The sequence below is a fragment of the Gouania willdenowi genome, chromosome 19 (assembly GCF_900634775.1).
Source record: "Gouania willdenowi chromosome 19, fGouWil2.1, whole genome shotgun sequence".
Taxonomy (NCBI): Eukaryota; Metazoa; Chordata; class Actinopteri; order Blenniiformes; family Gobiesocidae; genus Gouania; species Gouania willdenowi.
Window position 1 is genome coordinate 19,612,780 of NC_041062.1, and position 12,530 is coordinate 19,625,309.

The 12,530-nt window shown below is 35.8% G+C and overlaps 1 protein-coding gene across 6 annotated transcripts in view; it reads left to right on the forward strand.

The window, feature by feature from the left end:
• The window catches only part of LOC114481362 (ubiquitin carboxyl-terminal hydrolase 42-like), a 33,500-nt gene that overhangs the window by 118 nt on the left and 20,852 nt on the right, over positions 1 to 12,530 (forward strand). The window contains exons 2-19 of one of the 6 annotated variants that reach the window (XR_003676241.1): positions 260 to 383; positions 1,779 to 1,985; positions 2,098 to 2,208; positions 2,331 to 2,430; positions 2,857 to 2,924; positions 3,033 to 3,103; positions 3,190 to 3,272; positions 3,372 to 3,483; positions 3,572 to 3,712; positions 5,674 to 5,774; positions 6,059 to 6,149; positions 6,228 to 6,376; positions 6,905 to 6,972; positions 7,081 to 7,320; positions 7,420 to 7,531; positions 7,619 to 7,759; positions 8,217 to 8,301; positions 8,380 to 8,417. Coding sequence is in view for 4 of the 6 variants with exons in the window: in XM_028476142.1 (XP_028331943.1) it covers positions 269 to 383; positions 1,779 to 1,985; positions 2,098 to 2,208; positions 2,331 to 2,430; positions 2,857 to 2,924; positions 3,033 to 3,103; positions 3,190 to 3,272; positions 3,372 to 3,483; positions 3,572 to 3,712; positions 5,674 to 5,774; positions 8,217 to 8,541 (1,434 nt within the window). In the remaining 2 variants the exon portion in view is untranslated. Of the gene's footprint in view, positions 1 to 259; positions 384 to 1,778; positions 1,986 to 2,097; positions 2,209 to 2,330; positions 2,431 to 2,856; positions 2,925 to 3,032; positions 3,104 to 3,189; positions 3,273 to 3,371; positions 3,484 to 3,571; positions 3,713 to 5,673; positions 5,775 to 6,058; positions 6,150 to 6,227; positions 6,377 to 6,904; positions 6,973 to 7,080; positions 7,321 to 7,419; positions 7,532 to 7,618; positions 7,760 to 8,216; positions 8,547 to 12,530 lie in introns of those variants that run through there. The other 5 variants (XR_003676240.1, XM_028476145.1, XM_028476143.1 and 2 more) reach the window with 5 other exon arrangements.

The following is a 12,530-nucleotide window of genomic DNA, read 5'->3' on the forward strand; positions in this document are numbered from 1 at the left end:
ACCTTAACATATCTAATTTTTAATTGATTTTAAATATCAAATGACAACAGAGTAAAAAATATGTTACTTAGATTCAAAACCAATTGTTTCATTAGTTTAAAACCAGAAACAGGAAAACTAGAAAACCATAAACTTAAAAAAAATGGTATATTTCTGATTGGTTTTAAAAATCAAAATAATAATGATAACATATTATATTGTTTTGTTCGTTTGTATAGATCTAAAGATATGCACTTATGTATTCTCATCCTCATTGCAGTGTGAAAACATGATCATACAAGGCATATCTTCAGAAAAGTCTGACCCTGGGTCAGTTGGGAGTAACCCCCCATGGATGAAGACTGCAGTCTGCAACAGTAGACCCTCAGAGCCACGGGAGAAAGGTTTGAGCAGTGTTTTTACTACTGGTATAATTTTTTAAGGATGGAGTTTCTCCATACATGCTCTATAACAGTGTTTCTCAAGTGTACCCCTTAACCATCTTTAGCGGTAAAATAACAAATATCTATCATCTAGTTTGTTTCCATCTATTGGTTTCATTGTTAGGCTTCCTAATATGGATGTAACGATTAATTGCAAGGCAGTTAAAAATCGATTAATAGGTATCACGGTTGATATCGAGTTTCTGAAAATTGAATCGCGGTACTTTTTTTAACCAGCAGAGGGCGCTATCCACAAGTGTAGGCGGCGGGCAGAGTCTGCTAATACTTTCTTTCTGGCCGCCTTCTACTCTTAAATATGTTAATAAATGATTCATTACCCCTTTAGCACCGACAGAATATCTGTAATATTACTTGAATATCTGTAAAAGTCACGTATTTCTATTAGCTCTGTCTGCTAGCATAGCATCTCTTCTTCACTGCAAGATATCTGCATGCCAACCGACCACTGTGTTACCAGCGCCCTCTGCTGGTCCAAACAAATACGACGTAAATCAGTGTAATCACGGTTTTTTTTTTTTAAAGTCCAATTGTTAAGGCACAAAATACATTTTCAGTTGCACTTTTAAAAAGAAAAATAACTATTATGTAGTTTTGCATTGTCTATTATAGAACCAGAATTTAAATTAATAGGCTTCATTTTCATTTGTATTATTCCTTTATTTATTTCATTCAAGATTTATTTTTAGTTAAATTGCATTGTTTTGAATAGTTTATCAAGGAATTATTTTGACAATGAAAAATAAAAGGAAAATAGTACAGTATTTTCTAGTTTTTTTCCCAAAAAAAAAAATTTGTCTACAGTCCCATTTTGTAAAATAAATCGTGAGAGAATCGTATCGTGAACCCAGTATCGTGAATCGACTCGTATCGGGAGTTGAGTGAATCGTTACATCCCTACTTCCTAATCAATGAAAATATAGGTTTTAATATTTTTGGTGAAGGCGTCTGAGCCTTTTTTTGTGTCAGTATATTTCTACATTTATATTGTTTTTTTTTTTTAATGGTAAAATGTGGGAAAGCTTGATATCAAACATATTTTAATATCTGTTAACTACATATGTGTAGAACTGTATCATGGTGCCCCAGTTTTGCATTAAATTATAATTGACAATTTTTATAGAATTTTCATGGCAATTACAATTACAAAGTCAATTATCTAAAATCAATTTAAATACAATTACAACAGCAACAAATTTTTAAAATTACAATTATAATTGACCCCCAATCCTTTCAATTATAGCTAAATATAAATGGTGCTAGTTTGAAATCTTAAAATATTGCTTGTAAAAAGTTGAATGTAATTGCATTATAATAATGTGTGCTTTGTGTGTCCAGCTATGAACAGTAGATCTGGCATTGAAATGCCCAGGAAGGTCCTGTTCTCTCCTGACCGGCTTCTCCTAAAATGGGCCAGGGTCCATGACATTGGTGCAGGTCTGATGAACGCGGGGAACACTTGTTATCTTAACTCAGTTCTCCAATGCATCACCTACACACCACCGTTGGCAAACTACATGCTGACCAAGGAGCACTCCACGACATGTAATTATGAACTTTTACACCATTGTTGATCAGTTTTGGTATATCTATGCGCTCCTTTCCAGGGTAATTCCTCTAATGCTAATGAGAATTTGCTCATCTTTTATTTTTGTAGGTCACGAACCAGGATTTTGTATGATGTGCATCATGGAAAACCACATCCTACAGGTATTTGCCAACTCAGGCAGAGTCATCAGGCCTACTGGTGTGCTCAAGGAGCTCAAAAGTAAGTGACACCAGCAAAGCTATAATATTGAAGCGTTGCAGGTCATTTTTACTAAGACGACGTCAAAATCAACTTTTCCTGTGTTTAGCTTTACTAAGATTTTTTTTTTTTTCCAATTGCAGCGATTGCAAAACACTTCCAGTCTGGAAACCAGGAGGATGCGCACGAGTTCCTGCGATACACAGTGGAAGCTATGCAACAGTCCTGCTTACCTGCAATCAAGTAAGTTTCATTCACCTTCCAGCATAGAGCAGGGACAATAAAAAATATAGGTTTTAATATATTTTTTTTTTTAATTGGTAAAATGTGGGAAAGCTTGATATGAAACATATTTTAATAATTGTTAACTACATTTGTGTGAAACTGTACATAGAACTATTACATGGTTCCCAGTTTTGCATTAAATTATAATTGACAATTTTTTTTCATAGAATTTTCATGGCAATTACAATTACAAAGTCAATTATCTGATCTCAATTGCAATTTATTTACAATTATGAGAGCAACAGATTTTTTTTAAAATTACAATTACGCCATATTTGTAAACAATTATCAATTACGTGACTACAATTAGAATTGACCCTAACCCTGGTATCAAGTCACATGTTGTTCATTCTTGTTTGACACCATGTTTTGTGCTTCTTATAGACTGGACAGGCAAACGCAGGCAACCACGTTAATCCACCAAGTATTTGGAGGCTATTTGCGCTCCAGAGGTATGATATTTGTTACTTTTTTATACTCCAACATATTGTTTGTGTTCTCATGGTTTGACTCAACTACATACTGTACATGGCATTGATTTATTTTTTTTCCTTTTACAGTGAAATGTTTAAACTGCCAAGCCGTTTCGGATACGTTTGATCCTTTTCTGGATGTCACTCTGGATATTCAAGTAATTTGTTGGATTTAATCTGATTAACGTTTAAAGATTTGTTCATCAGAACATGATCAGTTAAACTGTTTTCTCTTCCCATGCAGAAAGCTTCCACTGTGTCCGAGGCTTTGGAGCAGTTTGTAAAGGCAGAGCAGCTCGGTGGTGAAAACGCGTACAAGTGCTCAAAGTCAGTGAATAATTCTTTACCAAATGTCTGCTCTTTTTCTTTCTTATAATCATAGTAGTTTTCCAGCAAACTAATGAAACAATTATTTCCTTCCATTAGATGTGAACACATGGTCACGGCCACTAAGCGATTCACAGTTCATAAGAGCGCCAACGTGCTGACTGTCTCTCTTAAGAGATTTGATGATTTCACTGGAGGGAAGATCTCAAAGGTATCCTCACTATGTGCAAACAGAAGATTATCTCATGTATTCTGTTGGTTTCCGACTGCTTTTAATTCCTGTTTTGTTTGTTAATCAGCACGTGAAATACTCTGAGTACTTGGATCTACGGCCATTCATGTCTAAGACTCAAGGAAAGCCTCGGATCTACAGCCTGTACGCTGTACTGGTTCACTCTGGGCACAGTGATCATTATGGTCACTACTTCTGCTACGTCAAGGTACTGGCACTGCTTTTTACCTGCTAACCCAGTGTTTGTCAAATGGGGGTACGCAATGGCAATACAGGGGGTATTTGAGAAAGAGAGAGTGAGGAAAATTAACAAATAAAAGCATTATTTTTTGTTAAAAATGATAATCATACTAAATAGGCAGTGGTTATCGGTTGCTGTATCAACATTCTATCCGTACGCAGCGCCCCCATTTGACCAGTTTAGGTCACATGACTAAGACTAAACTTAACCCTGAAAGTTGTTGGGATATTGGGTTATAACCTAACCCTAAGATGTAGTTGTACTTTGGTAACCGTACTATTAGCACCGGGGGTTGTCCGTACAAATAGACACTTTCTACTAAATATTACCAGCAACTCACAAAATGACAACAAAAACACACAAATTAAGAGAAAAATATAGTGAATAATACAAAAACAAAGTGGCACCAAAAACACATGTACTAAGAGAGAGAAAAATACTATTAACAGTAACACACAAAACGACAAAGACACATTAAATAAAATAAATTAAAAAAAAACACAAGATCACTTCAAAATACACACAAAAAACAGAGAAACATACAATACGGCATAAGAAGTGACACCAAAAACACACACACAGAGAGAATGATTTAATCAGTGATTCTCAACTGGTGGGTCGCAGACCTGTACTGAGTGGGACGCGGACAGCTGGTCAAAAATAAATACTAAATTTCTCTCATGCTGTACTTGTCTTTTATTTTGAAATAAACTTCCCATTTGACAGAAATGCATGTTGACCAGGAAAATATGTAGATTTATGTTTTAAAAAAGATTATATATGTGTTATCAACGGTTATTTTTGAATAACAAAATTTGGTTTGAATTCTTAAAAAAAAAAATTGGGTCGCAATTTAATAACCGTTGCAAAATGTGGGTCCCAGGGTGAGACCAGTTGAGAACCCCTGATTTAAATAATACCAACAACACAAAAACACACAAAGTAAGAGATAAATATACTGAATAATAACAATAACAAACAACAAAATGACACAAAATTACACAAAATGGTGATAGAAATGATTTTGATTAGAACATGAACTGAAAAAATAATAAAGTGAATCTTGGTCTCACACCAGGTGGGAAATAACCAGCATTCATAAAAACCATAGAGATAAATCTAAATACTGTTTCATTCCACTTGTTTACAAAATTATATTCTTTAAAATGTGTGTTATCACTCATTTATTCCATCATTACGCTCTGTGCTGAAAAGTGTGTCAGGGTTGAGGTCAATTACATTTTTCAGTTACAATTACATTTTCAATTACATCTCAACTATGATTGCAGTGAAAGTCAATTACAATTATTCCATATTTGTAATTAATTATCAATTACTAAAGTTAAATTACGATGAATCACAATTACTGAGCCTGAAATAAATAACCTAATAAAAGTTAACCTTCCTCTTGTGTTAGCTTTCTGTTAGCATCTCTTATGACAACGGCTCCTAAATCAGCTGTAAAATACACTAAAAATAAATATATATAATTTAATTTATTTATTATCTATTGATTACCTCATTAGGCTTCCTAATCAATGAAATTATAGGTTTTAAAATTTTTGGTGTGGGTGTCTGAGTCTTTTTTGTGTCAGTATATCCTTCGGTTTATTTATTTATTTTAAATGGTAAAATGTGGCAAAGCTTGATATGAAACATATTTTAATAATTGTACATTATGCGTAGAAATGTACATAGAAGTGTTACATGTTTCCCCAGTTTTGCGTTAAACTAAAATTGACAAATATTCTGGAATTTTCATGGCAATCACAATTACAAAGTTAACTATCAAAACTCAATTACAAGATTTTATTACGCCATGATTGTAAATTAATGATCAATTACGCAATTACAATTATAATTGATCTGAACCCTGTCTTGTGTAAATGTCATTGAGAGCTATAGCTGATTGTGTGTGTGTTTTACAGGCGAGTGACAACCAGTGGTACAGGATGAACGACACTAAAGTGTCAAAAAGTGACATCAGTGCTGTCCTGAAACACCAAGCCTATGTTCTGTTCTACAACAAGTAAGTGATGATTGATTATTAATCATTTCAAAAGGAAATCATTTCAATACTATTTTCTCCCACTTGATTTAGTAGTTTTGATGGGGAAAAAAAATCCTGTAAAACGATGAATTAGGGACGATTCTTTCCAGGAAAATAAAAGTGGTTTTAATCAAGGCTGCCATGTTAATTGTAATTAGTAAAAATTCTGGTCAATGTAATCGTAATTAAACATGGGTAATTGAAAATGTAATTGAAACTGAAAAATTATATTGACCACCTTGTGTGTTTTTTTTGTATTTCAGGCAAGAGGCTCCTTTGACCTCCTCATCCCAGTCCAGTTTGACTCGGAAGATTCCTCCTCCTCCTCCTCCTGCTGCTGCTGCTCCTGCTAATGTTAGCCACCACCTCTCCATTCCTTTAACTTCACCTCAATCTCTGGATCACGTTCTCACAACACGTCTCAATCTGCAGGTTTGCCTGGATGTCAGAGCACAGCCCTTATCCACCCAGCCACAAAGCTCTCAGGACTCCAAAAAACGGAAGAAGAAGAATGAGATGAAGGAGAAGAAGAAGGCGAGGAATGAGAACAAACAGTGACAGCTCGTATAAAACTCCCAAATGTATGTTGTATTGACTATTATTTCCTTTTAATTATGTCACATTTTGGTTCACACAATATTCTATTGTAGCCAAACGTGAAATGTCCAGGTACACAGTGAGCATGTGTAGTTAATGGGCCCAATAGACTAAATTATTTGCATCACAACTCTGTGACGTGGTAGCTTTCTGTGAATGGGAATCCAACATTATTTATTGAATAATTCTTGGTTGAATATATTAGGATTTGTGTCATAAAAGTTTCATTTTTTTAGACCTGTAACATAGTTCCCCAGTTTTGCGTTAAATTATAATTGGCAATTTTTTTTCATAGAATTTTCATGGCAATTACAATTACAAAGTCAATTATCTGATCTCAATTGCAATTTAATTACAATTATGAGAGCAACAGATTTTTTTTAAAATTACAATTACGCCATATTTGTAAATAATTATCAATTACGTGACTACAATTAGAATTGACCCTAACCCTGGTATCAAGTCACATGTTGTTCATTCTTGTTTGACACCATGTTTTGTGCTTCTTATAGACTGGACAGGCAAACGCAGGCAACCACGTTAATCCACCAAGTATTTGGAGGCTATTTGCGCTCCAGAGGTATGATATTTGTTACTTTTTTATATTCCGACATATTGTTTGTGTTCTCATGGTTTGACTCAACTACATACTATACATGGCATTGATTTATTTTTTTTCCTTTTACAGTGAAATGTTTAAACTGCCAAGCCGTTTCGGATACGTTTGATCCTTTTCTGGATGTCACTCTGGATATTCAGGATATTTGTTGGATTTAATCTGATTAACGTTTAAAGATTTGTTCATCAGAACATGATCAGTTAAACTGTTTTCTCTTCCCATGCAGAAAGCTTCCACTGTGTCCGAGGCTTTGGAGCAGTTTGTAAAGGCAGAGCAGCTCGGTGGTGAAAACGCGTACAAGTGCTCAAAGTCAGTGAATAATTCTTAACCAAATGTCTGCTCTTTTTCTTTCTTATATTCATAGTAGTTTCCCAGCAAACTAATGAAACAATTATTTCCTTCCATTAGATGTGAACACATGGTCACGGCCACTAAGCGATTCACAGTTCATAAGAGCGCCAACGTGCTGACTGTCTCTCTTAAGAGATTTGATGACTTCACTGGAGGGAAGATCGCAAAGGTATCCTCACTATGTGCAAACAGAAGATTATCTCATTATTCTGTTGGTTTCCGACTGCTTTTAATTCCTGGTTTGTTTGTTAATCAGCACGTGAAATACTCTGAGTACTTGGATCTACGGCCATTCATGTCTAAGACTCAAGGAAAGCCTCGGATCTACAGCCTGTACGCTGTACTGGTTCACTCTGGGCACAGTGATCGTTATGGTCACTACTTCTGCTACGTCAAGGTACTGGCACTGCTTTTTACCTGCTAACCCAGTGTTTGTCAAATGGGGGTACGCAATGGCAATACAGGGGGTATTTGAGAAAGAGAGAGTGAGGAAAATTAACAAATAAAAGCATTATTTTTAGTTAAAAATGATAATCATACTAAATAGGCAGTGGATATCGGTTGCTGTATCAACATTCTATCCGTACGCAGCGCCCCCATTTGACCAGTTTAGGTCACGTGACTAAGACTAAACTTAACCCTAAAAGTTGTTGCGATATTGGGTTATAACCTAACCCTAAGATGTAGTTGTACTTTGGTAACCGTACTATTAGCACCGGGGGTTGTCCGTACAAATAGACACTTTCTACTAAATATTCTGTTCACTGTAATCGTAATTAAACATGGGTAATTGAAAATGTAATTGAAACTGAAAAATTATATTGACCACCTTGTGTGTTTTTTTTGTATTTCAGGCAAGAGGCTCCTTTGACCTCCTCATCCCAGTCCAGTTTGTCTCGGAAGATTCCTCCTCCTCCTCCTGCTGCTGCTCCTGCTAATGTTAGCCACCACCTCTCCATTCCTTTAACTTCACCTAAATCTCTGGATCACGTTCCCACAACACATCTCAATCTGCAGGTTTGCCTGGATGTCAGAGCACAGCCCTTATCCACCCAGCCACAAAGCTCTCAGGACTCCAAAAAACAAAAGAAGAAGAAGGACTGCAGAAAAGATCATTGGTGTCGATCTGCCCTCCATCCAAGACTTATACCTGTCCAGGGTCAGAAAACGGGCAGGTAACATCACTGCAGACCCCTCTCACCCTGCACACAATCTGTTTAAACTCCTCCCCTCAGGCAGACGCTACAGATCACTGTACGCCAAAACAACCCGCCATAAAAACAGTTTCTTCCCCCAGGCTGTCACTCTGATCAACACTAAACAGTCAAAGAGTGTCAGACCTGGTTCTGTGAAAAAACCCTGGAACCAAAAATAACAACCCTGGATCAATCTGACACTGAGAATGTTCATGTACATACCTTTAATTTAAATGTTCTCCTGCACTACTTATCAATGCTCTACTGCACTATTTTCCTTTTATTATTATTATATTTTATTATTATCTTTCTTTTCTATTATTTTCCTTCTTTTTATCTTATTTTTTTATTTTTATTTATTTATTTATTTATTTTATTATTTTTTTTTATACTATTATTATTATTATTATTATTATTATTATTATTATTATTATTATTATTATTATTATCTTGTTATTTTATCGAGTTTGCACATTATAGTCTAACTACTGTTTATATTTATACTTATGTTTATACTTATCATCTTTTCTAGTTGATTGTTTATTATTGAATGTTTTCACTATTGGAGAGAACACAGTTGACCGAGTCAAATTCCTCGTGTGTACAACATACACTTGGCGAATAAAGATGATTCTGATTCTGATTCTGATTATTGCTGCAGTGCCGCCACCTACTTTGTTGGAGTCACACACATATATATATACGTATATAAATATAGGCCTGGGCTGATAACAGATTTTGCTGGACAATATATTGTCCCACAAATTATTGCAGATAAACGATATTGTCAATTTTTTAGACCAAATTAACCACAAAATAATGATAACATATAAAAATGCAAGTACAACCTTTCAAACGCAATACACTTGTATTTCTCATTAGTGTATTTTACCATTGAAACTTCAAAAACTTTTAAATATTTTAAACAAATAAAACAAACAATTTAAATAAAATGGACTGTCTCTGTTTGCTAAAAATTATACTTTAATAGATATCACAAACAAAAACAATAAAATAAACCCCGTCTTTGTTAAGAAAAAAAAAAAACACCTCAAATGCAAAACCACACACAACCAAAGCAATAAATAAAATGGTTTATCAAGTCTCTCAAAAAACAAAATTGCACTTGCAAAAAATAATAAACATTGAGGCACAGAGGTATATAGTTGTACATTCCTTGTCAGCTAACACTTCCAATCCAGTTAAAACCTTTGTAAACAAAAATGCTAGCGGCCCCCGCCTCCACCTGTTTCATTTTGTTCAGTTTTCATTCAGTCTTAAACCAAACAGAATGAACCAAATAGTTTCTAGTTTACTCCGTTAATTCCGCTACGGATCAAACATACTGGTGCTGAGGGTGAAGCCCCTTGTAACCCATCCTGTTTGGAGGCGAAAGACGAGGAAAACAAAATACTTAGACTTAGCTTGGTTGCTAGCCTCGCTCGGCATCCCCGCTTCTACTTCCAATCACATCTCCTCCACTGGCGGACACCGCGGGTAAGAGGTTCCGCTGCTTCATAGGCCGCTGAGTGTAACCGGCGTAGCAATCCGAAGCTCAGTAGTAGGTCGAGAGTTGCCGCATCTACCGGACTATAACTGTTTGATTTCCCTAATCTAAGATTGCCTGGAGTTGGAATACTATCTTAGAGTAATTACGTTGCAGGTTCACTGAAAAATTATTAGAAATGACTGAGTTATCTGCTGTGTAATATGTGTTGCTAACACTAGCCTCTGCTGTCGGCTGCAGAGGCTACGCATGATAATGGCACTATACAGAGGCCGGAAAACTTACCGAGTTCATTTTGTTTACCGTCCGGTTAATTGATTTATCGATTATCTTCCCAGGCCTATATATATATATATAATTATATAATTTACAATATACATTTATCGGAGCACTTACATCAGTGATTTTAGATGCAGACCGATAAAATCCAATATTTGTTTTCTGGCGGATATCGGTTCGGGACATCCTTAATAAGCACTGCATGTGTAAACTTTACAGGTAGGAATGGGATCATCCTCAATTGAAAGGTGAAGGAGCAAAATCTTTCCAACCTCAACCAGTTAACATTCCTCATAGAGGAGCGGAACAGGATACCAGTGTCCACCTGTGCAGTTCATTATTTACACACCCGAGACAAATAAAGGGGAAGTGAAACACAAGCATTCCTGTCTCGTCAATAGTTTTGCGGTTTTTCTAAATTAGAGCAATGAAAGCCATTTTGAAAGTCGCAATTCTTGAGCGTGCAATCTGCCATTTTGAATGTGACATGTCTGTAAACCACCAAAACAAAATGGCCAGCAGCATGCACAGTTTCACACTTTGTTTGACTACACATGTTCCTCTGTTTCACCTTCCTTTCCTCCTGGGTTTTGATGCACTAGATCTTCTCCCCGTTTTTGCCAATTATGTAGTGGGATGTTCAGATCTCACTGCTGCTTGTTAATAGAATTATGGTTTTAGGCCTTGGGCCTTCTAAAAAGTTTACCAGGTTTTAAAGGTTATTTTTCTGGGTGTTTAAAAACACCAAACGACATTTTTAATATATAATACCACTTTCAGTGGAATGACTGGCTTTGACCTTGACTGACCTTACTGTTCATGTTCAGTGTCCAGTCAGTGTTTTTGTTGTTGTATGTGTATACTCGTTGTTGTGTACACTTGTCTATGTCTTCGTCTTAGTTGTTGTTATTGTGTTGTTTTTTTCCAATATACAGGTCGCTGGCTGTATACTCAAAGGAGACGAATCAAATCCAACTAAAGAAAAGGGATATTTTAAATTATTCATTTAAGTCTTAATGTTTTCCTCTCTTTCTGTTTATGAGTGTTTCCGAACAGAAAATGCCACCGCCTTTTCGACTCCGATCCTGCCTCCTTCAGCCGTCATGCCTGGTCACTGCTCTTCTGATGAAGGATGAGAATTAAAGGGAAGTACTGTCCATAACTATAACTGGGAAGCAAAGGGGAAATAGATTGAAATAGACACGTGACAGTATAACATATTGTGGATGTTCTAACATAATATCTATTCCAGAGACTACAGAGACTTCCAATCCAACTGCGAGAGTGGGGACAGATCTTCAAATTCCAAAGGGAGCGTACAGTTGACCCTGGCTTTGACCTTTATGGCTGAGGAGGAGGAGGTCGAGGAGGCTGGAGGGCACAAAGGCAGGCGGACACAAGGGAGAGGAAAACGGAGACACATCCAAAATGATCAGATAAGTGATTTACCAATGATATTTATCATATGGTTTTAAGAATCCAAATGCATTCTTATGTAAAAAAAAAAAAAAAGGGAAGGGAGAGGGCCAACGTCCCTCTGATTTTTGATTTATATTTTATCATGGGAAAATAATATACCTCAAAATCCTCCAACCATTTTCTTCTTGTTCCACCAGCACTTAGCGTGCAAGACCATAAAACACCTTCACTGGGTTTAGACACTTTTAAGAGTAAAATTAAGTGTTCTCAACATTTGGTTGGTAGCCCAATCTGGGTCGCCTGAGATTTAAAAAGGGTCCTCCTGAAATTCTTGATAATTGATTGATATAAGAGATAGTTTAAAGTTAAGTAACTTCCAAGCATTTAAGGAAGCTCTCCAAACCGTGCTAGGGCTCGTCACTCCTACGAATGGGATAAACACAGAGAGCAAAAGACAATATGATTGTTCGACTTAACTTAACTTTAATTCTGTCTAACCTTGAAGGGCCAATAATCTTGCTTAACTCTGGTTCAGACACAGAATAGGAGACACTTTTGCCACCAATTGACTTTCAAAATTAAGTAAATTACATCTCAAATAATAATTATGGGGGAAAATAATGAAATAAATGAACTGACAAATTCAGCTCAATAAAATAATTAGGTTATTTTATTAGGTGTGGAGTGTTAACATTATTCAGAATAAATAAAGGATAGAATAAGATTTCTCCTTCATAAATAAGAGATAGCAAAGAAAAATAAAACAA